At 36.8% G+C, this 27,754-nt stretch overlaps 1 protein-coding gene and 1 long non-coding RNA gene across 11 annotated transcripts; both read left to right on the top strand.

Annotated features, from left to right (window-relative positions):
- The first annotated feature begins 1,924 nt into the window (after nucleotides 1-1,924).
- On the top strand, nucleotides 1,925-5,504 carry LOC110907943. Of its 10 annotated transcripts, none has more exons than XR_004878590.1 (6): nucleotides 1,939-2,289; nucleotides 2,375-2,593; nucleotides 2,676-3,059; nucleotides 3,213-3,305; nucleotides 4,784-4,871; nucleotides 5,114-5,504. It is a non-coding gene; the product is annotated as an uncharacterized LOC110907943 (long non-coding RNA). The 10 variants fall into 10 exon arrangements; XR_002574060.2 differs by lacking the exons at nucleotides 4,784-4,871; nucleotides 5,114-5,504 and having other exon boundaries at nucleotides 1,955-2,289; nucleotides 2,676-2,733; nucleotides 2,809-2,898; nucleotides 2,970-3,059; nucleotides 3,213-4,479; XR_004878587.1 differs by lacking the exon at nucleotides 4,784-4,871 and having other exon boundaries at nucleotides 1,925-2,289; nucleotides 3,213-4,323.
- A 12,830-nt stretch (nucleotides 5,505-18,334) lies between these two features.
- Nucleotides 18,335-26,139, top strand: LOC110905214 (glutamic acid-rich protein-like). The gene is made up of 4 exons (XM_022151105.1): nucleotides 18,335-18,492; nucleotides 23,213-23,279; nucleotides 23,384-24,164; nucleotides 24,251-26,139. The coding sequence occupies exons 1-4, from the start codon at nucleotides 18,335-18,337 to the stop codon at nucleotides 26,137-26,139; spliced, it is 2,895 nt and encodes a 964-aa protein (XP_022006797.1).
- The last annotated feature ends 1,615 nt before the right edge of the window (nucleotides 26,140-27,754 follow it).

The raw sequence follows: 27,754 nt of genomic DNA on the forward strand, positions 1-27,754 counted from the left end.
CATAGCAAGCATGTGATTCAAGATAAACACTTAAATATGGCATGTGTCTAACATATCAAACCAAGGAAACGCAATATGCTCATGACATTACCGATGATAAAGGGCGGGTCGTTAATCCTATAGCGCTACATATGTCACGGTTTGGCTCGTACGAAGTTAATGATAAATTCAACACATAAGTTTCACCCAAGTTTAAAGTATCAAGCCATCATGTATACAAGCATGTTATAGGAATGTTCATGTGTTTAAGCAAAATGTTCATGTGTAAGTTTGTTGATAGATAAAACATGTTACACCCCAAAAGTGATAAAAGTAAAAGGGGGAATACGAGTATACTCACAAAGTTTGCATATGCTTTCCGATTATCCAATTGTTGACGAGTAGAGATTTAGAGTCCGAATGTATAAGGGTTAAAGTTCAAGTGTGCTTAGAGTCGAGATTCGGAATAAAACAACATGAAAGTATTATATCAACATAATCATCTTCAACACATAACACTTGTATGACACTTGGTAACCACGAGGGTTATAATAATGTTTTCATGAGTTGAACACTCATAAGAATCATAACAAGGTTTAGGTCCTAGATGATGTCCTACTACTTTGACAAATGAACATGAATTCAACATCAAAGGTTCGAATGTACATAAATATTATTTAAGTTATGAAGGATATATTAATAAGTTCTTACTACAAGTATTTCAAGCATGAGGTAGAAGATTTAATCTTCATTTAGGTACCTCAAATGTGTCATAGAAGTCATGTAGGAGGTAGGAAGAACAAGCTCCCATTTAGGCACCTCTTATGTGTTCACCACTACACTTGATGTAAAAACAAACAAGGAGGGTCTTGAACAATATTAAGACAATAATAAGAACAACTATACTATGAGAAATCATCAAATCATGTGGGGATTCTATGTCGGATAACCCAAGTTGATCCATAATCACTCCTTCATCAAGCTTGAAGCTTGAACATGACTTGTGGGTTAAAAACCCTAAACAAAACAGAAAGTATTTGAGGATTATCCTCTGATTTTGTATGTCTCAACCTTGTTTTTAAGCCTAACTAACCATAGGAGTGGTTATAAGCATAAGGACATAGGTTTGAGTGAGTTAAACTCATGTCTAAACAAAGATTAATGAAAACAAACTTAAACAGTGGACTTTGAAGCCTTTTTGCCGGAGTTCCAGGGACTTGTTTGCTGTGAAACACCCCTAGAATCAAGGCCAAGGTCAAGCCAAGCGTTCTGGAAAAAGAATGGACTAAATCGGAAAAGTATTGAGTGAGTTATGCTCACTTTAGTGAAGCTTGCTGGATCTGTCCGAACTTCTGATTTCAGCTACGATTTTGAGACTTTGAGAGTGATTTGGATGAGTTTGTAAAGTGATTTGAGCTTGGACAACACTTGGGTTTTATAGGGAAGGATTAGGGTTGGGTTAGGTGGTTATTAAATGCAATTAGGTGGGAAGATGGAGCCAAAAATCAACCTGTTGTTGGCTGAAAAATAAATGGCTGCATATATGTTTTGGCGTCCAAAGGAAGCTGACCAAAACCAACTGGATATATTTCCTACCTTCATTTTGGCCCTTCATTGTAGTTGCTAATTTATTAATATGTGTACATAACAATAAATAATAATGAGAAGTGAAGGATAATGGAAACAACAAAAAAATAAAACCAAATTGTCGTGATTTTTTTTTTAGCTGCACATGGATCCAATTCTAACTTCTTTTTTATTCTTTATTTCTTTGCAACATCATTTTTAGTATTATTATAACATATAATATTACTATAATCATTAATGTAGACTATTAATATTAATATATAGTATTAACATTAATATATAATTAATTAATTTATCAATTATATATATATATATATCTATACTACTTTAATAAGCATATAGGAAGGGCAAGAATGGTCATTTGCCATTGTACAAACATTTAAAGCACATTGTACAAACATCTTAAGCACAAATGTGTTGAAAATACCTTTTCAACACACCTAGAACTCTGTTGGGCGGGATTTCAAAATTCAAACACCCATTGTCAGATCTATCTTTTCTTCATCTAATCTACACGCCTCTCTCTCCTTTTCTCTTGCTTTTTCCTCTTTTCTCCTAAATCTCACGCTTTTTCCCTCTTTGTGTTGAACACCGATGATGGAAGAAATCCCATTCGTTTCGCAGCTTATAAACACCGATTTGAAGAAATCCCCACCGATTTGCAGGTTTGTTCTCGCACGTGGCACTTTCGGCACCGTCACCTCCTCTCAAATTTCACTTTCGGTACAGTTTCATCCAATTTTGATTCTTTGTTAAGATTAATCTTACAATTTATCACTAGCTTTCTCTTTTTGGTTTTGGTTACAAGGTTGAACAGCGGCAGTGACAATTAGGGTGTTAAGATCTAGGGTTCCGACAAAAACGGAGATGGTTACAGTTGGATTTCATATTCTGGTGGCGATGACTAGATTATTGATGAGGTTTTGGTTGGAATTCGCGACTGCATGCTCAAGTTTAGGAAAACAAGGGTTTGGTAAGTAGAGATTCCGGAGATATATGGCATAAACAAGCTTTCTATAACAACAAGGTAAGAACCAACACCAGTAAATCATTTATTTTCTTCAATTTCAGCTAAAATAGGGGACTTTGGTTGCTGTTTTTTTTTTCAGAAGTAGAAGGCGGAGGTGCTGCTAGGCCCCAACTGTACAAGATTTGATATTTAAAAGTGTAATTAACACCGTTTCTATGGGCAAATGAGTCTGGCCTTGGAAAGTAAGACAATTATGTTTGTTATTTTTACAGGAGATGTTGATAATTTATGGGAGATTGAGAAATTGAGATCAGGATTGATGAAAACTCACACAATTGGTCATGGGTTTATCATGTGCAAAGGTGTTAATCATTCATATCATATTTTGTTTCAGACACGTATTTAATTCATCATTTGTGTTCTTTATTTTTAGGGGTTTCTATAATTTGTCAGAGCTACTGGACATAAATATGGATTCTGCCCAATGACAACGTTTCAGGTTCATGAATATTTTAGGCCTAAGGTGATACACATTGCTACATTAATTCCGTTTTCCCATGATTAATAATACCATAGTTGCACAATGAACTGCTTTACAATACACTGTTCAAACTGTTGTTATTTTCCACTAGCTTTGTGATAAGTATTGACTTAAGTTTATGGCTTGTGGTTTCAGGTTATGTTGAAGTTGGGTGATATACATAAAAACAAATTTCATACAAGATAAAACAAGGGGAAGCTTTGTCTCTTGTGTCCTGCCTAAAAAGAGGTAGAATCTCATATCTAAATAGCATATGTTACTGTAAAAGGAGGTTTTTCTAGAGAGTTTAATTAATGTGTTGCATGACTGGCTTGAATTAATAGAGGTTTCAGTTAAAAAGAAGCAGGTAGAATGCCTTTTCACTTAAAAAGAAGCGGGTCGAATACTTTTTCGCTTAAAAAGAAACGGGTCGAATGCTTTACCGCTAAAAAAGAAGCGGGTAGAAACCTTTTTTGCTTAAAAAGAAACGGGTCGAATGATTTTTTCGCTTAAGAAGAAGCGGGTCAAATGCTTTCTTGCTTAAAAAGAAACAGGTCGAATGCCATTTCGCTTATAAAGAAGCGGGTCGAATACTTTTTCGCTTAAAAAGAAACGGGTCGAATGCTTTACCGCTAAAAAAGAAGCGGGTAGAAACCTTTTTTGCTTAAAAAGAAACGGGTTGAATGATTTTTTCGCTTAAGAAGAAGCGGGTCAAATGCTTTCTTGCTTAAAAAGAAACAGGTCGAATGCCATTTCGCTTATAAAGAAGCGGGTCGAATGCTTTTTCGCTTAAAAAGAAGCGGGTCAAATGCTTTTTTGATTAAAAAGATACGGGTCGATTGCTTTTTCAATTAAAAAGATATGGGTCGAATGCTTTTTCACTTAATATGAATCAAGGTGATCCATCTGGCAGAGGTTTGGGATTTAGTTACGTTCGCACGGCTCCAAAGGCACCGGTTTCCAAGCCGACAGTCTATGCAAAACATGGAAATGGTGCTTATATTATCATCATATGTCTTTATGTTGATGATATGATCTATACCAGTTCTTCTACAAAAATTTTGCTTGAATTAAAACAAAAAATGGTCACTGAGTTCGAAATGACAGACATTGGGAAGCTAACATACTTTATGGGACTAGAAGTACAGCAAAGATCAGATGGCATTTACTTGTCTCAAAAGCAATATGCTAAGGATATATTGAACAGGTTTGGAATGGCTTCATGCAAGTGTAGCCGTTACAATCCCGCGCAGAGTCAGTCAAATAAGTTAGTGAATCTTTTGTGGTCATTTTGGATAACACGGATTGTTAGTAGAAGGTTGTTAGGAGTGTTTGTTTGTTTGAGTCTTTGAGTCTGCTGTAACCTGCACTATATAAGCTGGTTCTCGGTTATTAATAAAATACTTTGCAATTACCTCGATTACCTCTCTTTTACCAACAACTCCTAATATGAATCAAGGTGATGTTTTTATAATTTATATCCATTCTATCTAAATCTATTTCAATATAGAGCTTATATGCATGCTTGCATTCCCTTTAGGTCTCATAATATGCTTTCATTCGGTTTAGAACTTCTAAAATGCTTTCATTTTTTGGTAAATGAGGTAAAAAAATTCATGTGATAGTATAGATGCATATGCCATATAATAGAATTAGTATTTAAATGGAAACTAATAGTATCAATTACGGTGATGCTTTTTAATTTGTTTACATTTTTCTGAATGTAGTACATTGCCAGTCTTATGCATGCATTAACATACTGTCATGAGAAGCATGTTATCCATCGTGATATCGTTTGAAACTCTTAAACTTTCTGTGAGTTACGCAACATGAAACTTGTCTCTTCTGTAGTTTTATAAATCAAATTAATGAAAAGATGAAAAGAAAAAAAACCCTTAATTTTAAAATTTGAGATCTGATGGCTGGGTCGATTGAAAATAACGGATTTTGGGTGGTTTGTTTAGTCAAAAAACAAGAGACACACAATGTGTGGAACTTTAGTTATGGTGGATCTGAAGGCAAGGGTTTTTATTTCAATATCCTATTGAGATTTTCAGGTTATTCGATGACAACGGACACAGAAATTATGGTGGATCTGAAGGCAGCAGAGGTGGATATGAAAATCAACGGCCGTGATGCAATAGGATTCCGGCAGGTATTTGGGTGACCAGAGTATGACGTTCTAGCTTTTCCCAATGATATATATAACTTCTGTTCAGATTTTACCTTATTTGAAATCTTGGGGCTTCCATTTTAAGTTTTTCCTAATTTTATAATTTTGGAGGATACGTAACTTGCATTTTGTAGGGTGGATTTTGGATCAGACTTTGTTTGGTTCAAAAACTGAATTGTTTTGTTTGTATCTGTGTTAATTGTTTGGTGCTTAAAACCTACTGGATTTGTATCAGTTGAGTTTTGACTTTTAAGTCATGAAAGAGTTTTTGAACATACTGGATTTGTTGTTTGGGTTGAGACGTTGAAATCGAGATTGGGTGAATTTCCTTTGTTTACTCCAACCAATAAAAACTCAATATTATAATTGAAGGTCAAGGTCTATTTGTTCAGTATGATATTCTTAGTTCCTTTTACTCCACTTTCTTTGCGGCTGCAAAGGTAGCATTGGTTAGGTTGACCATATTTGGGCATGTCTCATGTGGCAATTTCAACCTATTTGTTTATGTGTAGATTAATTTATTATGTTTACTGCCAATTGTTTCCTCAGATCTCCCCCTTAAAGAAATGGGATTTCCTAAGTCTTTACAAGTTTATAATTGGTTAAATGAGTGCCGCTAAATATTTAGGTAAGTATTTTATTCATTGGTTGAAACGCGTGTTTAAGTCCGACTTTTTAGTTGTCCAGCTTTAAACATGAGTCTTTAATCCTTTTGACCCGTTTCCCTTTCAATCTACTTTTATTAGTTGTAAGTGGTGACCCGTTAGAGATAATATATAACCTGAAATGACCCATTCGTAAGTATTGAACCAAATTGCTATTTAAGTTGTTAATCTACAGTTGTCTGAATGGACTTATATGCGTTACCACTTGCATACACTGGTGTACGTAGCTTTTAAGCTCAAGGCATCATTTTTACCCCAGTTACTACTAAATGTCTGAACGGTTTGATTTGGATTCGGTTTCATGTCAAACGGGTCAAATAACTGAAATATAGCTAAAACGGGTCTCTGTCATATGGATTAGAAAACGGCCAAAGTCTGTTTATAATGCGTTCAACCTTCCAAGTTGTTTTTATTGAGTGTTCTGTAATCACATATATAATACACTAATTATTTACATAAGATTTCACAAGGAAGTGTTTTGCGGGTCCACTAACCGACCTACAATATATATCCTGCTGAAACCTGGGCACATTACTACATAGTTAAACCACCTTAGTTGACACATAATTTTATGATGGTTAGCCACATATTCAAAATCAAAAGAATTTCATACGTTAGTCATGTGTAACCCAACTAAACCACACATTTGAAAACAAGGAACGTTACAATCTTTGTATTGTCTTCCCATTTAGTATTGTTTTAAATTAAATTAAATATATTTAATTAGAATCAACGGAAAATGACACTATCGAAAATCTAACAGAAAACGAGTACAATGATGTAATATGTCCACTCTGCCAATGACACTTATACGTTTAGTAACTTGGTCAACAATTGTTTTTGGTTTTGATGATAACTGGATGAGTGTTTGGGGAATGGTTTAGGCTGATATGTAGATGTACATAACAATTTTAATAATAAATTAATTAAAAATACAAAACTCTAAATCTAATAATATAAGTTGGAGATAGAAGAAAATCATATACATAGAGAAAATGATTCATGGAACTGTGATAAGTGGGTTGAAGACGGTATGGATGAGCTCGATACCAATCAGTACCAAAATTCACAAAAAACGGGTACCGAAATTTTGGCATACACGAGAAGTAAAAAAATTACTCACAGATGTGTTTGTATAGAATTTATTTTATATCATTAAATCATAGATGCGTTTGTACAAGATTTTGTTTGTTTCCTATATAGAAGAGCTATACAGTATCATGGCCGAAACTTCAATGGGGAAAGGGGTGTCCCCTTTTCTCTTTGTAGTATTTATTTTACCGAAATTTTAAAAATTTTATTTTGTAGTGTAACATATTGGATTACGAGAGTACCTTAACCGAAAATTTAGAATTTAGTTATGACCCACCTAAACTGAACCTTCTCATGCACACCCTTAGAATTACTAACAAGTGTTGTGTTTTCCGTTGTATCGCGAATTTGGTTTTGGTTATGGCTCAAAACCGAACCGCCCCGTACATAGCCCTAAACTTACCAACCTAAGTGATGTTTCCCGCCGCATCGCGCGGGTAAACGACTAGTATATATATATATATATATATATAGGACAAAGATCCGTTAGGAACCACCCCTTATTGCGAGAACCGCGAGAACCAGTGTGAACACAAACAGTAATTCCTAAAAAAATCTAAAAAACACCCAAAAATTTTTTTTTTTATTTTTTTACTATTTTTTTTGAAAAAATCGCTATATTTTGTTAATAAAAAAAATTTTTTCAAAAAAAAAAAAAAAAAAAAAATTCGAGCACCAGTTATCCATGCACATGTGCATATGTGTCGTTTCTTTGTCAAATTCCGTAATTCATTACAAATAATAGTCAATTGCACTTTCATTTACACTATTACGTGTAATACACTATCTTTTACATTACCAATGTTAGAAATGCACATGTGCATCTATATGTATCAACAGGAAATAAGGTGTTTTGGTACACTACTTTCTCTTTCATCTATCATTCCATCCATAATACACAAGCATGCACATGTGCATTTCTGTCATTTCTTTGACAAATTCCGTAATTCATTACATATATTATACAATTGCACTTTCATTTACACTACCATATGTAATACACTACTTTTTACATTACCAATATTAGAAATGCACATGTGCATTATATGTATCAACATGAAATAAGTTGTTTTGGTACACCACTTTGAATACACTTTCCCTTTCATCTATCATACCATCCATAATACACTACCATTACCTCCTACCATCCATAATACAATACCATTACCTCCTACCATCCATAATACAATACCATTAACAATATTTTCACTTTATTACATGTATGTAAACACCAGTTATACCATCCAATCAACATATTACATAAAAAATTGACAACTATAACCAAACCATCAACCACTAGATATAACTAACCAAAAAACATGTATATGGGTCTACTTCTCCATTCAAAATCACAAACTTTTTGTACCAAAACACGTTATATCATGGTTATACCTAATTATGCACATGTGCATTTTGAATATTGGTAATGTAAAAAGTAGTGTATTACTAATGGTATTGTAAATTAAAGTGCAATTGTCTATTCCTGATAATGTATTACCGAATTTGTTGAAGTAATGATATATATGCACATGTGCATGGATAACTGTTACTCGAAAAAAAAAAGTTTTTTTTTTTTTTTTATGGAACGAAATATAGCGATTTTTTGTTAAAAAATATTAAAAAAAATAAAAAAAAATTTTTGAGTGCTTTTTTGATTTTTTTTAGATTTTATTTTGTGTTCACATTGGTTCTCGCGGTTCTCGCAATAAGGGTGGTTCTCGCATGAACCTTACCCTATATATATATATATATATATATATATATATATATTAATGTTTAAAACATGAAATTGAATAAGTTTGTATGAAGTATAGGTTGTGTATTGTGATCGTAGAATCAAGTGTTTATACGTATAGGATGTCTAGAATCACAAATTGACTGTAAGTTACGCATGTGTTTACAAGGGTACGAGTATGTAACAACTGTATAAAATGTTTAAGCATGTAAAAATAAACGAAGTATAACTCGTACAAAATAATAAATTTTATTACGATCGAAGTCTCGGTTTACAATGATACGAAACGAAATACGATTTCAAGAAATACAAGTTTCCAAAAATAGAATTACAAGACGAACTTTCTAATTAAGGAACGTACGAAGAAGCAGGGCATTACAGCCGTAGTGGTAACGCCATGAATCTCCTGGGTTCTGAGGCGGCATCGTATTACCTTGGCATTCAACATTTGCAGCTTCAATAATCCGCTTTTCGCTTGGCACGAAAACACGACGCAAAGGACTTGCATATCCAACAAATATACCCTCAATGCACTTCGGACCAAATTTTCCAAAAGGTTCTATCACCGTACAGGGTGACCCGAACGGTTCAAGATACTTCAAGTTAGGCTTGCGGTTATTGATCAATTCAAAACATGTTTTGTTGAATTTCTTGACAGTGAGTACTCTATTGAGAGTATAGCATGCGGCAGAAACAACTTCAGCCCAAAAATTTATTGGAAGTTTTGAATCTGTGAGCATAGTTCTGGCTGTCTCGATTAGTGTCCGGTTTTTGCGTTCTGCTACACCATTCTGCTGCGGAGTGTACGGAGCACTAAACTCATGCAGTATACCTCTTTCTTCACAAAATTCTTCCATCTTATTGTTTTTGAATTCAGTATCATTATTACTTCTAATTCTTCGGATACGCCTCTGGTACAAGTTCTCAATCTTTTTGAATATCGCCATCAGACTCTCAAACATTTCATCCTTTGACTTCAAGAAAGATACCCAAGAAAATCTAGAATAATCATCAGTGACGACCAAGCAATAGTAATCTCCTGTAATGCTTTTGACATTCACAGGACCAAATAAATCCATGTGAAGTCTTTCCAGCGGTCGTGAAACTGAATTGACTTGCTTTTTGGGGTGCGACTTTTTCTTCTGTTTACCTTTAATGCAACTTATACACTCTCCTTCTAGATGAAAACCTTTGATGTGAACTCCTGTAACCAGATCATTGTGCACCATGTGATTCATTTTTCGAAGATGTATATGCCCCATCTTTCGGTGCCACAATCTTGACTCCTTCTCAGTTGCTCTTGACACAAAACAGTGAGCCTAACCCGTTGTTGTCGTTGCTATGCTCATATCCAATACATACAGGTCGTTGACTCTTGGTGCCCTCATGATGACCCACTCCTCGGGTACAACAAATCCCGGTTTTAGTATCAAACATTCTTTGTCAGTGAAGTGAGTGGTGTACTTTCTGTCACAGATTTGAGAAATACTTAGTAGGTTGTTTTCTAGCTCAGCAATGTAATTGACTCTTTCAAACGTTACAATCCCATTGGATAACGTTCCTTCACCAACTATACGACCACCTTGATTGCTTGCGAATCCAACATATCCTCCATTTATATTCCTCACATCGTACAACAATGCAGTCTTCCCTGTCATATGTATGGAAGCTCCACTATCCATGATCCATCTTGAAACAAGTTGTGGAAGATCCTGCATATAAATCATCATGATTAGAACATTTCAATTTAGGATGCCGATTCATGCTTCGCGATCAAGGAAGCTCCGGCAATTCAAATTGTTTAGTCAAACATCGAGTCCACCCATGCCTCATCAGCCTTAGGTGTAACTTTGACTCTTGCAATTTGAATTTTGAAATTTTCAGCCTTGAGAGGTGGAAAATTTGCATCATAATCAACCGTAATTGATTTTTCAGACTTTTTCACCTCAGAATTTGAAATTTTCTTCTCACTTTTTGGTTTCCAAACTTGTTCAGATAATGGAATCCTTTTCTTTTCAGAAACTGATTTTTCCTTTACAAGCTTTTCATGAAGATCCAAAGGAACATTCATCTTTACCGATTTGGTAGAAGATGATTGTTTTTCCATTTCAGAAACCTTTGGTTTGAACCATTTGCTCTCATTTCGGCAACTTTCGGCTTCCATGTTTGTTGAGTTGTTGCGACCAGTTTGTAAAATTTATCATTTTTAATTACCACCTTTTTTACGGGTTCAGTTTTTACTTTGGTGTTGTCATTTTTCAAGCTCTTTTTCTCAATAACCAATGGAGCTTTTTCTTTCAACTCATTTTTCTTCTTTTGATTTTCAACAACATCAGTCTTAGGCTTCAAGTTGATACACTTTCGTGCAATATGCCCAAGTTGATTGCATCTGAAGCATGTTCGGGTGTCAACAACCCGACTTATACCTTCAGACTGAGGTTGTGAGGCTTTTTCTTCAAGAACTCTTTGTTTGATTTTGAAAAGATTTCAGGTTCTTCATTAGAAAATGAACTCGAACTGTTCACAAACACTTTCCTTTCAACAAACTTCTTGTTTTGAACATTTTTCTTCTGATAAGACTTACCCCCCTGATATCCACCCGACCAATTGTTTCGATTGTTATTAGAAAATCGTGGAGGAATAACAGGTTTCTTGTAGTAAGCTTTATCTTTTTCAAAATTCATTTGTCTTTTTGTTTGGTTCAAACTCTTCACTTCTTCCAACTCAACTTCGATCAATTTGTAAACATTTTTCAATTTGTTGACATTTACATTCTCAATCGGAAACTCAGAATCCGAAAACAACTTATCTGAACCCAACATCTTGTACATGACAAGAATTGGTTCTTCATTTAAGTTGTTCTTGGATTTTTGTTTCGAAATGTATTTATCCAAGAAACATCCATCATCTTCATTTGAATCAGACTCTAAAACACTTTCTGCCATGATTTTGACAATATCAGTCTGAACACTATCATCAGATGATGATGATGAGAATGTAACATCAATCGACTCTGGAAGTTTTATTTCATCTAAATTCTCATCGTCATTAACCAGCCCGGACTTTTTCTTCGAAAAATTGTTTAAAACAGGTGGTGGAACTTGATGACATCCCACTCCTGTTCCGTCCGAAAATACATCTTCGCCAGCTTTGTTTTTCCTGATGGGTTTGGGAACAATGTGCTGCAGAACAAAGCTTGCGGAGTTGTAACTGGTTAATTTTAATTGGATGCGTTCATTTTCGATTTTCGCTTCTTGGAACTGAAGCTTCAGATTAGCAATTTCATCCAATTGTTTGTTTATTAACTCCTCTTTCACCCTTAACACACCCGACAGTTGAACATTTTCTTTTGTTGTTTTCCCATTTCGATCATCCGAATCTTTAACCGTTCGCTTAAGCTTCTCAAAATTTTCAGTGATGTGACGATTTTCAAGAATGAGTTTTTCATTTTCTTTTTTAGTTCTTTCTATGTCACTTTTATCACTTTCAATTTTCTCAGTTAACTCTTTTGCACGATCGTTTGAAGCTTTTAGCAATTTATCCCGGTATAAGATTTGGTTTTCAACCTCTCTGGCTCTTTTTGTCAGATCTTCAACCTTTTTGTTGTTGAGATAAGCGATAGTACTACAATCTTTGCAGTTTTCTTGCAATTCTTGCAGTCACTTTCGCTTTTCTCTTTCTTACCTGACACTTCATTCGTGTTAATCTGACTGACCTTGCCGTTTGACTCAGTTCCAGAACTAGAATCTACCTCCAGTTCTTTTGCAGCTAGAACTTTGTCTGCCATCTTCATCAGATTTTTGGCTGTGAGCTCCTGTGATGTATCTATCAATCCATCATCGATCTTCTTTTCTGCTAACTTCACTTTTTCTTCTTTCTCTTCCACTTTCTTTTCACCTTCACCCCACCATTCTCTCTGTCTAGCTTCCTCTTCTTCCGCATATTGCTGAATGATTGCATAACACTGAGTGAATTTGGATCGATTGCGATATTACCTTGAGGATCAAGGTAACATTCTCTGTCTGGATCCCACCTTTTAGCCCTTTTTGCTTCTTTGTAAATGGTATAGATCCTGCTGACTTTTGTTTGGGCTATCATTCTTCTGTTCACAAACTTTTCTTCTTCTGTTCTTGTATCCTTGAACAAAACAATCTTTCCTGCTGTGAATGCGTAACCAACTGCATCTTCTTGAGGCAATATCTCACTCCAGTCATATCCCTCATCATCATGAATGACTGCTAGAGCTCTTGAATTTTCCTTATCTTTTTCTTCAATCTGCTTCAGCCTTGGAGGTTCCGATTTGTTCAGATGGTAAATGGCTTTCTTATAGTAATCTTCTCGGAACGGAATAGCAGACTCATCAGCATACTCGTTTCTGCACTGTCGTTTAAAGTGACCTTTTTGTTTGCATTTGAAGCATGTCACTTTAGACTTATCGAAACCCAATTTGGTAGATGGACCACCAATTGTTTTCCTACCGGTTATTTCCATGAAACGCTGTGCTCGACGAACAGCACTGGCCATAGCCCAACGAATATCGATTAGCTCCATTTCTTCAGGATCTATTTGATCGTAATCTTCCTTCGTCAGGTTGGTATTGCCAATCTTCCCAGCGACTAACCCTTCATATGACTCCAATACAGACGCTAAGAAAATCATCTGTTGTTTCGCCGACTCCTCACTAAAATTTTGACCATTTTTCAAGTCAACTGCAATGTTACATTGAAAGACATTCTTTGGTGCTGATTGCTGTTGATTTGATGTGCTTGAAGATGGTCCTTGACTTGTAGTGTTGGAAGACATTCCACCATGAAAACCACTGTGTGAGGTTTCTTGAGTCATTGGTTGTGAACTTTCTGCAGTGAAGGCTGTTTTCGGAGATCCTGTCTTTTGAATCAAGCTCTTTGGATAATAAAGTTCCACATTTTGTTGATATAACGAGTGATTGACTTTATGTGTTTTCTTTATTTCGAGCTCATGACTCTCAAGTTTCTCTATCAGCAAATCAACTGTTAGAACATTAGGCTGGATTGTATTCTTGATCATCATTACGAAGTATTGCCAATCCATTTCCTCTGGCAAAGAATCAAATAACTTGTCCACAAGCTCTTCTTGAGTAAACACAATCCCATGCCTGGCCAACTCTAGCTTTAGATGCTTTCCACACTAAGTGCATCCGTCAACGTCTTTCTCGTACTTGGAGTATTCTCATTCGTTCGGTTTGTTGAATCATCTCCACTGTTACCAGCAAACGCATACATTTCACTGAACGGGTTCATGAATTCTTCCATTGTTAAGTACCTGAGATGTTTATCAAACACTTAGAAAAGTTTTAGATTTTAAAGATGTAAACACAAGAACACTTGGATCGAATGGCTCGTTCGATCGATTAGCACACCCACAATCGGCTGGCTCGTTCGATCGACCAGCTGGTTCGATCGGCTGACACACACAAATATGTGAACAGTACACAATAACTGTCCGATCGAGTGGCGTATTCGATCGGCTAGCAATATGATGTCAGCAACAATATCAAATGTCAACAATGCTGTCCGATCGAATTGCTCGTTCGATCGGCTAACACGGATGATGTCAGCAACACTTTCTAATAGAAAATATCTGAACGGTTATGCAAATGGAATGATGACGTCAGCAAGTATATGAATCGGCTAGGTCGTTCGACCGGCTGACATCAGCAAACATGAACAGTTTTCCATAGATTTTGATCAATTTGAACAAGTTTTAGATTGAATCTGATTGTGAAACTTTGTAGGATTGTAATTCTAATGATTCCGAATCGATCTATAACAGATTTGTCAAATTTTAACTGTAAAAATCACTCTGAATTTTAAGTTTTTCTGATTTTATGATTTAAAAGTGAAAAATAAAGCTAGATCTGAGAAGAAAGTAGAAGAATCGATTAAATTTCCAGTGAAATTTGAGTTGAATCAGTAGAAATAGCAAATTTCCGGCGAAATTTGTCTCTGAAACAGTAAACACGGCTTGAATTCCGGTGAATTCGTCTTTGAATCAACTAGAACGGCTCGAATTCCGGTGAATTCGTCTTTGTAGATCTCGATTCAGCTTCCTAAAGCTCTGATACCACTTGTTCAAGATACTTCAAGTTAGGCTTGCGGTTATTGATCAATTCAAAACATGTTTTGTTGAATTTCTTGACAGTGAGAACTCTGTTGAGAGTATAGCATGCGGCAGAAACAGCTTCAGCCCAAAAATTTATTGGAAGTTTTGAATCTGGCAGACAAAATTCTAGCTGCAAAAGAACTGGAGGTAGATTCTAGTTCTGGAACTGAGTCAAACGGCAAGGACAGTCAGATTAACACGAATGAAGGGTCAGGTAAGAAAGAGAAAAGCGATAGTGACTGCAAGAATTGCAAGAAAAACTGCAAAGATTGTAGTACTATCGCTTATCTCAACAACAAAAAGGTTGAAGATCTGACAAAAAGAGTCAGAGAGGTTGAAAACCAAATCTTAAACCGGGATAAATTGCTAAAAGCTTCAAACGATCGTGCAAAAGAGTTAACTGAAAAAATTGAAAGTGATAAAAGTGACATAGAAAGAACTAAAAAAGAAAATGAAAAACTCATTCTTGAAAATCGTCACATCACTGAAAATTTTGAGAAGCTTAAGCGAACGGTTAAAGATTCGGATGATCGAAATGGGAAAACAACAAAAGAAAATGTTCAACTGTCGGGTGTGTTAAGGGTGAAAGAGGAGTTAATAAACAAACAATTGGATGAAATTGCTAATCTGAAGCTTCAGTTCCAAGAAGCGAAAATCGAAAATGAACGCATCCAATTAAAATTAACCAGTTACAACTCCGCTTGCTTTGTTCTGCAGCACATTGTTCCCAAACCCATCGGGAAAAACAAAGCTGGCGAAGATGTATTTTCGGACGGAACAGGAGTGGGATATCATCAAGTTCCACCACCTGTTTTAAACAATTTTTCGAAGAAAAAGTCCGGGCTGGTTAATGACGATGAGAATTTAGATGAAATAAAACTTCCAGAGTCGATTGATGTTACATTCTCATCATCATCATCTGATGATAGTGTTCAGACTAATATTGTCAAAAGCATGGCAGAAAGTGTTTTAGAGTCTGATTCAAATGAAGATGATGGATGTTTCTTGGATAAATACATTCCGAAACAAAAATCCAAGAACAACTTAAATGAAGAACCAAATCTTGTCATGTACAAGATGTTGGGTTCAGAAGTTGTTTTCGGATTCTGAGTTTCCGATTGAGAGTGTAAATGTCAACAAATTGAAAAATGTTTACAAATTGGTCGAAGTTGAGTTGGCAGAAGTGAAGAGTTTGAACCAAACAAAAAGACAAATGAATTTTGAAAAAGATAAAGCTTACTACGAGAAACCTGTTATTCCTACACGATTTTCTAATAACAATCGAAACAATTGGTCGGGTGGATATCAGGGGGGTAAGTCTTATCAGAAGAAAAATGTTCAAAACAAGAAGTTTGTTGAAAGGAAAGTGTTTGTGAACAGTTCGAGTTCATTTTCTAATGAAGAACCTGAAATCTTTTCAAAATCAAACAAAGAGTTCTTTGAAGAAAAAGCCTCACAACCTCATTCTGAAGGCACAAGTCGGGTTGTTGACACCCGAACATGCTTCAGATGCAATCAAGTTGGGCATATTGCATGACAGTGTATCAACTTGAAGCCTAAGACTGATGTTGCTGAAAATCAAAAGAAGAATAATGAGTTGAAAGAAAAAGCTCCATTGGTTGTTGAGAAAAAGAGCTTGAAAAATGACAACACCAAAGTAAAAACTGAACCCGTAAAAAAGGTGGTAATTAAAAATGATAAATTTTACAAACGGGTCGCAACAACTCAATAAACATGGAAGCCGAAAGTTGCTGAAATGAGAGCAAATGGTTCAAAACCAAAGGTTTCTGAAATGGAAAAACAATCATCTTCTACCACATCAGTAAAGATGAATGTTCCTTTGGATCTTCATGAAAAGCTTGTAAAGGAAAAATCAGTTTCTGAAAAGAAAAGGATTCCATTATCTCAACAAGTTTGGAAACCAAAAAGTGAGAAGAAAATTTCAAATTCTGAGGTGAAAAAGCCTGAAAAATCAATTACGGTTGATTATGATGCAAATTTTCCACCTCTCAAGGCTGAAAATTTCAAAATTCAAATTGCAAGAGTCAAAGTTACACCTAAGGCTGATGAGGCCTGGGTGGACTCGATGTTTGACTAAACAATTTGAATTGCCGGAGCTTCCTTGATCGCGAAGCATGAATCGGCATCCTAAATTGAAATGTTCTAATCATGATGATTTATATGCAGGATCTTCCACAACTTGTTTCAAGATGGATCATGGATAGTGGAGCTTCCAGACATATGACAGGGAAGACTGCATTGTTGTACGATGTGAGGAATATAAATGGAGGATATGTTGGATTCGCAGGCAATCAAGGGGTCGTATAGTTGGTGAAGGAACGTTATCCAATGGGATTGTAACGTTTGAAAGAGTCAATTACATTGCTGAGCTGGAAAACAACCTACTAAGTATTTCTCAGATATGTGACAGAAAGTACACCACTCACTTCACTGACAAAGAATGTTGATACTAAAACCAGGATTTGTTGTACCCGAGGAGTGGGTCATCATGAGGGCACCAAGAGTCAACGACCTGTATGTATTGGATATGAGCATAGCAACGACAACAATGGGTCAGGCTCACTGTTTTGTGTCAAGAGCAACTGAGAAGGAGTCAAGATTGTGGCACCGAAAGATGGGGCATATACATCGTCAAAAAATGAATCACTTGGTGCACAATGATCTGGTTACAGGAGTTCACATCAAAGGTTTTCATCTAGAAGGGGAGTGTATAAGTTGCATTAAAGGTAAACAGAAGAAAAAGTCGCACCCCAAAAAGCAAGTCAATTCAGTTTCACGACCGCTGGAAAGACTTCACATGGATTTATTTGGTCCTGTGAATGTCAAAAGCATTACAGGAGATTACTATTGCTTGGTCGTCACTGATGATTATTCTAGATTTTCTTGGGTATCTTTCTTGAAGTCAAAGGATGAAATGTTTGAGACTCTGATGGCGATATTCAAAAAGATTGAGAACTTGTACCAGAGGCGTATCCGAAGAATTAGAAGTAATAATGATACTGAATTCAAAAACAATAAGATGGAAGAATTTTGTGAAGAAAGAGGTATACTGCATGAGTTTAGTGCTCCGTACACTCCGCAGCAGAATGGTGTAGCAGAACGCAAAAACCGGACACTAATCGAGACAGCCAGAACTATGCTCACAGATTCAAAACTTCCAATAAATTTTTGGGCTGAAGTTGTTTCTGCCGCATGCTATACTCTCAATAGAGTACTCACTGTCAAGAAATTCAACAAAACATGTTTTGAATTGATCAATAACCGCAAGCCTAACTTGAAGTATCTTGAACCGTTCGGGTCACCCTGTACGGTGATAGAACCTTTTGGAAAATTTGGTCCGAAGTGCATTGAGGGTATATTTGTTGGATATGCAAGTCCTTTGCGTCGTGTTTTCGTGCCAAGCGAAAAGCGGATTATTGAAGCTGCAAATGTTGAATGCCAAGGTAATACGATGCCGCCTCAGAACCCAGGAGATTCATGGCGTTACCACTACGACATGTTGTGGGATTCTTTTGATGTAATGGAAGAACCTGAAGATGAAGAAGACTTCTTTGATGAGTTGGATATTCTTAGAGACTATGAGTCATCAGAAGAAAGATTTCCAGCACAGTATTCTAGGCAATCTCAGAAAACTTCAAATGATGATGAAGCAGGTCCTAGTAATGCTGGTGAACAAGATGATACTCCACAAACTCCAGAGAATTAGACGGCAACAAATGATGATACAACATCTGATGTTGGTCCAACTTTTGATCATGGGGATTCTGAATCTGAGGGGGAGCAAATCCAGATCTTAGATCAAGCAGATCCTATCAGTGAAGAAGGTGCAAATCAAAAAGTCACTAACCTGGAAGGCAATGTAGATGTTCCGAGTGAAGTAATGCCCAGAATTCTTTCATATCATCCAGAGGAGCTGATCATCGGAGAGCTTCAATCAGGAGTTCGCACCAGACATCAAATTGACCAAGGACTTACTAGTTTTTATTCATCAGTAGCATCTCTACAAACTGAGTTTTCACTATGTTGTTTTATCTCGCAGGTCGAACCTCGAACTTACAAAGAGGCGCTTACTGAAGAATCTTGGGTCAACGCGATGCAAGAAGAGCTGAACCAGTTTGAAAAATTAGGTGTTTGGAAACTGGTGGATTTACCTGAAGGTCATAGGAAAATAAACACCAAATGGGTGTTCAAGTGTAAAAGGGACGACAGAGGAGTAGTGGTCAGAAACAAAGCTCGACTTGTTGTCCAGGGCTTTAGTCAACAGGAGGGAATTGATTTTACCGAAGTATACGCTCCTGTGGCACGACTAGAAGCAATCAGAATTTTCCTAGCATTTGCATCATGGAAAAACTTTAAAGTCTACCAGCTTGATGTGAAGTCGGCCTTTCTCTATGGCAAAGTGAAGGTGGAGGTGTATGTGGGACAGCCACCGGGCTTCGTCGATCCACACCACAAGAATAAAGTGTATCTCTTGGATAAAGCGTTATATGGCTTACACTAGGACCTGAGAGCCTGGTATGAGACATTATCTTAGCATTTGCTAGCCAATCACTTCATCCGGGGAACAATAGACGCCACCCTCTTCACAAAGATAGTCGACGGTCACCTGCTGATAGTACAAATTTATGTGGATGACATAACTTTTGGGTCAACAAACGAGAACTTGTGCAAAGATTTTGAACAAGTGATGAAGCAAAAGTTCGAGATGTCATCAATGGCGGAAATGAAATTCTTTTTCGGACTCCAAGTTGATCAACTTCCTGAAGGAATTTTCATACACCAGACGAAGTACGTTCATGATATTCTAGAGAAATTTGGAATGTCAGGTTCTACTCCTGCTGCAACCTCATTAGCAACAAATCATGGGATTCACCCAGATCTCACCGGAGATAGGGCAGATGAAACACTTTATCGTTCCATGATCGGTTCATTGATGTATCTAACTGCTTCAAGACCAGACATTATGTATTCGACGTGCCTCGCAGCAAGATTTCAATCTAACCCGAGAGCTTCGCATTTGATCATTGTGAAAAGGATATTACTCTACCTGAAGGGAACTCCATCGTTGGGGTTGTGGTATCCTAGAAAAGGCGACTTTACGCTCGAAGGGTATTCCGACTCGGATTTCGGATGCTGCAAAGTCAATGCCAAATCAACAACTGCAGGATGCCAGTTCTGTGGGCGTTAGAGCATTGAGAGGACCCTCGATGGTCATACAAATTAATCAACGAGTTTTTGGACCTCGCTTGGTTACCTAGCAATGTAAGAAACAAACATCTGTGGCGCTTTCCACATGTGAAGCAGGGTACATTTCTGCCAGCAGTTGCTGTTCTCAGATCCTGTGGATACAGCAACAGATGCGCGACTACGGTTTGCAGTTTTTTAATGCTCCTCTTTTTGTTGATAATGAGGCCGCAATAAATATAACAAAAAATCCGATACATCACGCTAAAACCAAACATATAGAAATTCGTCATCACTTTATTCGCGATTGTTTCGAGAAAAAGTTGATACGAATTGAGAAAATCCACACTGACGAGCAAAAAGCTGATTTACATACCAAAGCATTTGATAGAACACGTTTTAAATATCTTTTAAAACTTAATGGTATGATGCTCTTGTCGGTGAAGGATGGAATCGTTGGCGTTGATGAGGATACCACTGTAGATGATGTTGATAATCAATCTGCAATGGTTTGTCGATTTTTTACATGTTTTGGTCTTTAGGGGGAGATAGGTATATTTGTATATACTTTTCAGAAAATCCAAAAACATTAAAAAAAATTCAAAAAGACAAAAACATGATAAAATTTCAAAATCCAAAAACAATAAAAAATGAAAAAGAGTTTGTGTAAAAAGGGAAAATGATAGTACATCAGCTAGACTGTTACGGTATGCTAAAGATTTGTAAAGTTTTAAAAGGTTTAAACAGTCTCACTAATGATGTGTCGAGAGGTTTTTACACAGTCAATAGATTTGTTCAGGATATTAACTTAAAAATTCATAACGAGACTTACTTTGTGGGGAACACTATTTGGATATATAGGTAACCCCTGAAATCTCGTTTGATAGGTCCCTTATTCTAAGATACTAGGTCTTTATACTCAGTGATAGTGATATATGGGGTATTATTCCGGGACTTCTGCTGAATGGAAGTTCTGACCTAGTCCCCGAATAATACTTTCCGCAAAATGCTTGAAACATAGCATCACCCTCAGCAAGCTGATGAAACAATAAAATTGATAGTCGCTGCTGTTGAAATCAAAAGATCCTCTAAAGGGGACACACCGAAAAGTCGAAGCCGTCATCTCTCTGCGTATACGGAAGTATCGACCTGAGCTCTCACGGCCCTCGCATTTAACCCCTTACAGATATCATCTGTGGTATACTCACCTGTAAGACTGAATACTGGGAACTTGATACGGGAGTATATTCAAAAGGTGGGACACATGAATGAGTTAAGTTTATAAGACATCTAAATCGTATCCTAATAAATTGAAATCTGTGAGAAAACTTAAAATGGATCAGTATATCGACAATCGAGGTGAATTGTTAAAGCCTGAATATGAAATGAAGCTTAACGGTACTTGTAACTTGTCTAAAAAGCTGATATGATTCCCTGACACGCTCATCAAAAATATGTTCGTAAATAGATTTCTTTCATTACATTCTGTCTTTCAGTAATACTTTTCTAGTTTAGAATCTGCATTGAAAACTCAAAAAGATTTTGCACTTCTGCTTTATTTTTGACAAACCAAAGCGGAGGGTTGATCTTCAGATTCACAGTATGATGCAAGTTGCAGGAAGTTGTTCTGAGCTGAAAAACAAGTTTGGAGCTAATCTTGATATAAACAAAGGATAAAAAGTCAAAATGCAAGTTCATTAAGTTGAAACTTGTAAAATTTTCAGAAAATATGTTTGAACAAAACATCAGTTTGCCTTTGCTTCGGGTCAACCAAGGTCATTAAGTTGAACTTGGTAGACAAATTAAGTACCTAGGATCATTAACTTGGACCTAGATACTTAAGTGGATTTCTCGAACACTGATAATGTGAAAAAGGTCAAAAAGTCAAATCGGGTTGAAAGTCAAAGTGCCTTGGATCGAACAGGCCAGCCGATCGGCTGGACCAGCCGATCGAACAGCCTAGCCGGTTCACTGTAACACTATAAATAGTAGTTCTTGCTTCATTTGAACCTTTACACACTTCGATCGAACAAGAACTCTCTCAGCCGATTCACTGTTCTCACTAATTTATTGGATTCTCTTTGCATCATTTCATTGATTTGTTGGCTTGCTCATCATTTTCAATGGCAAAGGTATGTGTTTCATCTTCAAATCTTTGAAAATCATTCCGTTCTTCGTGTTCTTCGTCTGTCGGTCCTTTAATCTCATATTTAGGAAGATTTAGGAATTTTTGATGAAATCTGGTTATAGGGTTTTGATCGCAATACAAAGATCTACATGTTTACCGTTTCAATTTTTGAAAAATCTTGTTTGAACTTGTTAGATCTAAGGATAGTCGTTTATGGCAGTCGGCACTTATATTGTGAAATTAGACACTGTGTAGGATGTTTTAGAGAGAAATAAGCATAGGGTTTTGATCGCGACATCCTTAGGATTCTATATCTGTGCTCATATTGTATTTTTGATGATGAAATTCTTGATGCATCTGAAAGAGTGTTCTGCAGCAAATGCTAGCCGATCGGCTAGACCAGCCGATCGAATAGCAATGTGCTAGCCGATCGGCTAGACCAGCCGATCGAGTAGCAATAAAGAACACGTGTTTGTGTTGAGATATATGTTAGTTCAATGTTGATGCCTTGAAACTTGTGCCAAATGCTTGCTATGAAATCCGTGTGTTAGAATTCTTTATTGAATACTGTTTGATCAATAGCATTGCCAGCCGATCGGCTAGACCAGCCGATCGAACAGCAATTGCTGGCCGATCGAACAGCAATGTGCCAGCCGATCGAACAGGAATTGCTAACCTATTGAAAAGCATATGCTAGTCAATCGAGTAGCATTACTTGTTGAAAGGATAGCAGTATTTCATCACCTAGATTTCTGTGCAAAAGTTTGCCAGCCGATCAAAGAGCATTTGCTAGCCGATCGGAAACCATTTGTAAGAACTTCTTTGATATAAATTGCCAGCCGATCGGCTAGACCAGCCGATCGAACAGGCATTGTCACTCTATTCATTCTCAGCCGATCGAACAGCAATGCTCCTCGATCGAACAGACCAGTCGATTCTGTAGTGTTATCACATAGAAATTCCAAGTGTTAGAAAAATTTTCAAAATTTTCATGATTTATACTGAATATTCTTACAGGGACGAGGAAAAGAGAAAGACAAGAGTCATAACATACCTTGTGAAATTGATACTGAATCAACAACTGGTACTGTAGCAGAAAGGATGGCAACATTTTTTAGAGAGAGCAGAATTGCTAAAGCTATGTCTGATAGAACTGTGGTTTATGAATCATATGTTAGAGCATTCTAGGATACAGCAAGGTATGATGAAACAGATAAGATGATTCATGTTGTATTAAGAAAGAAGGACAAAGTTGGAAAAGATATAGATGTTGGAATTGAAGTGAGTGTTGCAGATGTGAGAAGGGTTCTTGATCTGCAAGATTCTGATGATGATCCAACGATCATGTCAGAACGTCTTGTAAAAGGTTTGTGGCGTAGAATGGGTTTCACGGGGTACATAAATGGAAAGATGTACAAAAGATGTTTCTCCAAAGCATATCGGTACTTGATGCATTGTATGGTGCATTCGTTGGGTCATAGAAAGGGTGCATATGATGAGGTTGCTGATTACATCATGAATATGATAGCAAGCTTGGTATTAAACAAAAGGTACAACATTTCACAAGTAATTTTTGAGTACATGAAGGAGAACTGCCAAGCTGGAGGAGATAAGTACATCATGTATCCTAGATTCATCATGATGATACTAAATGACAAAATCAAAGATCTTCCTAAGGACGTTGAGGATGTGATGGAGATGAGCAGTGTAAGTAAGGTCACAATTGGAAGAGTTACAAAAGATAAGGATGAGAAAACCAAGCGGATGATTTGCAGAATAAAAGACAAAGCATATGTTGCTCCTGAAAACGATAAATGGAGGCATGACGACAGTAACTCAGACAATGAAAACTCAAAGATGAATGAGATGGTTGAGAAAAAGACTAGGTGGTGGCATGTTAGAGATGGAAAAAGGAAAAGGACACCTAAGTCATCCCCTGCGGTTGTTATTCCTAAAGAAGGAGAAAAGGGCATAGTGAAAGGGGGAGCATTAAGACAATTAGATCTCATATGGTTTAAATGTGTTCTAATCTTGTTATCTATGTTTGTCTTGTAGGGTCTTCTGGAGAGCCGCAACAGAAGCTAGTGGATGAGACAGTTGTAGAGTCATCTGTGGTGATTGAACAAGGTGCTGAGTTGTTAAAACAAACTTTGGAAAGATTTTTGAAAAAGAACGAAGAGATTGCAGCACAACAAGCTCAAGGAACAAGTGTTCATGCTGAAAAGGCTACAAGGGTTGAATCAGAAACAAAAGCTCAAAGTAGATCAAGTGATGGAGATTCTGAAGCTACTCAATCTGAATCTGAATTGATTCCTGAAACTCTTGGTAGAGGAAAAGCTCAACTGAAGAAAAGACCTTCAGAGAAACAAAAGGGATCAGATGAAGAAGATTCTCCTTATGATCCTGAAAAGTCAAAGAAGCAAAGAAAGAAACGAAAGGCAGATCCAGTTGGTGTAATTCCCAGAAATGTCAGATCAAAGAAATCAGGAGCTAAGTCACAAAAAGATAAAGAAGGAAAGGCAGTTCAACATATTCAGAAAGAAAAATCACTAAGTGTTGATGTTCCAAAAGAAGCGGAGGTGAAAACAAAAGAAGTTCCCGTTGTTGGAACAGAAGAGAAGACAGGTGATGAAGATTATGTAGAGATCACTGGATTCAGAGCTGCTAGTCCAAAACCTGCTCAACAAGATATTCCTCAGTCATCACATCAGAAAGTAGAAGACTTTAACTTTGATTTTGATAATATTGGTCCGGCTACTGGTATTTTCTCTGAAGATATGCCTGAAGGTGAAAGTGATATGTTCAATGATCAGGCAGTTAAAGAACTAATTCAGAAGGTTAAAGAACTGGAGAAAGAGAAAGCAAAAGCTAAGGAGGAACGTGATATGTTGAGAAGTCAAATTGATGATTTAATGGAAGCTCACAATAAAATAGTTGCAGCATTGGTTGAAAAGGAGAAAAGGATGAACCAAATGAAGGATGATGTCAAGGGTAATTCTAAAGTGTTTGATTCGTTAACACATGAGATATCTTCCTTGAATGCAAAGATAAAGGATCTGGAGAATGTGAACCAAACATTAAATCAGTTTCTCAATGAGATGAGTGAAGCTTCTTCTAATGAAATGAAGGCAATGAAGTTAGAGATGGAGGCTATGAAAGCTGATAAAGTAATGAAAGATCAACAACTTCAGATGGTGGTTGCTATGGTTGAAAGCCATTTGAAGATGAACATTCATGCTGCGTTTGATGAAATTGATGTGATAAAAGCTAACGAAAGAAGAATGGAGCGTGAACGTCAAATGGCTGAAGAAGCAAACCAAAAGAACAAAGGAGTAGTTGAAGAGGTTGAGGTAGTTGATGGATCTTCGAGTCAACTAGATGTTGGAGGTTCTTCTTCGCAACCTGATATTGAAATGATTGAAGTGGTTGAGGATCAAGAACAAGAAGTTGTTGAAAACGATCAAGAGATGGTTGAAGCTGAAGATGAAGAGCCTCATGAACCAGAATACTTGATTGTTGGTGAACCTATTGAGCCTATTATTGTTGAAAATGTTCTTCGAAGAGTTGAAATTATTCAAAGAAGAAGAAGAGCAAGGGAAGTACTACTGCTGGAGTATACAACTGACAAATTTGTGTTAGTTGGTGATGCTTACCCTGTGCCATATGATTCAAAAGAAGTGGCCAAGTTGTTAAAGTTTCTTGATAGAAAAAGGAAGGGAAGAATAGCTCGTGGTGAAATTGTGGATGAAGAATCTGATATAGAGATGTTTGGAGACGAAGATGAGGAAGATGAAGATAAGGAAGATGAAGAAGATGAAGATAAATCAGATGATAAAGATGATGACAAATCTGATAAAGATGACAAAGACGATGATGACAATGATCAAGGTGCCTCGGGTTTATTAATCAGAAATCCAAATGTTCAAGAAAGAGTGGATGAATAATGAAATAAATGAGCAGGAGGACGAAATTGAAGATGAAGCATCATCGTCTGGAAAACAACCTGTGGATCAGGTACTTCTTTCTAACCCTACTGTCATTTTTTTATCTGGTAAACAACAAGGAGAGGTAGAGGTTAGAAGAACACGGGCTGAAATGTTAGAGGAATTGGGCTTGGAAGATGGAAAATTTAAATTCGATATTGAAGATGAAATTCCTCATTCACCTGCGTCTGATTCAGAGGAAGAGAGGGTAGATTTTCATTATGAAGGGGAAGATGTTGCATTCCCTACGTTTACTGAAATGTTTCAAGATAAGAATGAAGATGAGCTAAGAAGAAAGATTGAAGAAAGAATTTCTACAGCAGATATTCCTGAACTGGTTCCTAGAGAGATTACAGCAGAAGAAAGAAAAAGATGGTTCAAGAATATGCCAAAAGAAAGAAAGACTCTCAGGGCTCTTCAATTCTTCACACATAGCAAAGATCTTTCTTGGGGAGATATTCTATCTTGGGGATATTTGGAAGATTTGAAAGTTTATGCAATCAGGATGGAGCAGGGTGTACAGTACTTTGAATTCTTAGCTGATATAGCTACTTTACCCTGGTGGGACGTAGATGAGTTGGTGGTTACAAAGAATATTAAACAATACTACTACGGTCCAGAAGTTCGAGAACGTGATCAGGATTTATGGAATTACATCAAATTGCAAGCAAAGAACAATTATCCAGATTGGAAACCACAATTCCCGAAGCAGAATCTTACTTACTTGGAGAGCGGAGAGAAAGACATTACGTTGGATGTTAAGCCTCCAAGGTGTTTGAAAAATATGCCTCTCAGAGCCATTGAACAAGATTTCTTCGATCTATTTCAAGCCTGGCTATACAATCCCTCTACAGCTGAAGCAGTTATTTCTTTGTATGACAAGACCACTGGAGAAGGTCGAAGAATAAGTATCTTGGATCCTATGTGGCTGGTCAATTGTTCGAAGAAAGATATAGATTGTCTGCTTGTCAACAAGATAATCTATGATAAGAAAGACAAAGAGATAGCTATGCAGTATCAAGGAGTGGTAGATGTTTGCTTCGCAAAAGAAATCAATTCAGGAAGAAATTGGAAGACGAAATGGAGAGATCTTGAAGTTGATGAGTTCCTAAAGGCTTACAAGCGAAGTCAAAGATCAAAAGAGATAGCTAGAAAAGCTGCAGAGAGGGGAAGGAGAAATCTTGGTTATGTGCCGCCTACTGATCAAACGCCTATCGAATCTGAAGAGAACAAAATTCCAAAGTGGGGATAGGAAGCGTGATGGCGACCCAGAATACCGAAAATGGTGGATAAAAGAGGGCAGGCATAAAAGAAGAAGAATGTTAGAAGAAAAAGCTGAACAAAGAAGGCAAAAGGCTAAAGAGAGAAGGCGCAACAGGAGGAAATAAAGACTATGTTGGAAGGAACTACAGCTACATCCGAGGGGGAGTCTGTTAGTGCAATAACGTCTGTAGCTTCCGTCAACATGTAGTCATATTTTGTATAGTTGTGTATATGTTTTGTATGTTTGTATGTAACGCAGGACAGAATACGATGAAGTTTTTATTAAGTGCTGATGCTGCCAGCCGATTGGCTA

The sequence above is a fragment of the Helianthus annuus genome, chromosome 14 (genome assembly GCF_002127325.2).
Source record: "Helianthus annuus cultivar XRQ/B chromosome 14, HanXRQr2.0-SUNRISE, whole genome shotgun sequence".
Classification (NCBI taxonomy): Eukaryota; Viridiplantae; Streptophyta; class Magnoliopsida; order Asterales; family Asteraceae; genus Helianthus; species Helianthus annuus.

Coding starts and splice junctions, on each gene's coding strand:
- LOC110905214 (XM_022151105.1), top strand. CDS start 18,335: ATGCCGCCTCAGAACCCAGGAGATTCATGGCGTTACCACTACGACATG. Junction 18,493..23,212: donor GAAGAAAGATTTCCAGCACA/GTATTCTAGGCA, acceptor ATATTCTTACAG/GGACGAGGAAAAGAGAAAGA. Junction 23,280..23,383: donor TGATACTGAATCAACAACTG/GTACTGTAGCAG, acceptor AGAGCATTCTAG/GATACAGCAAGGTATGATGA.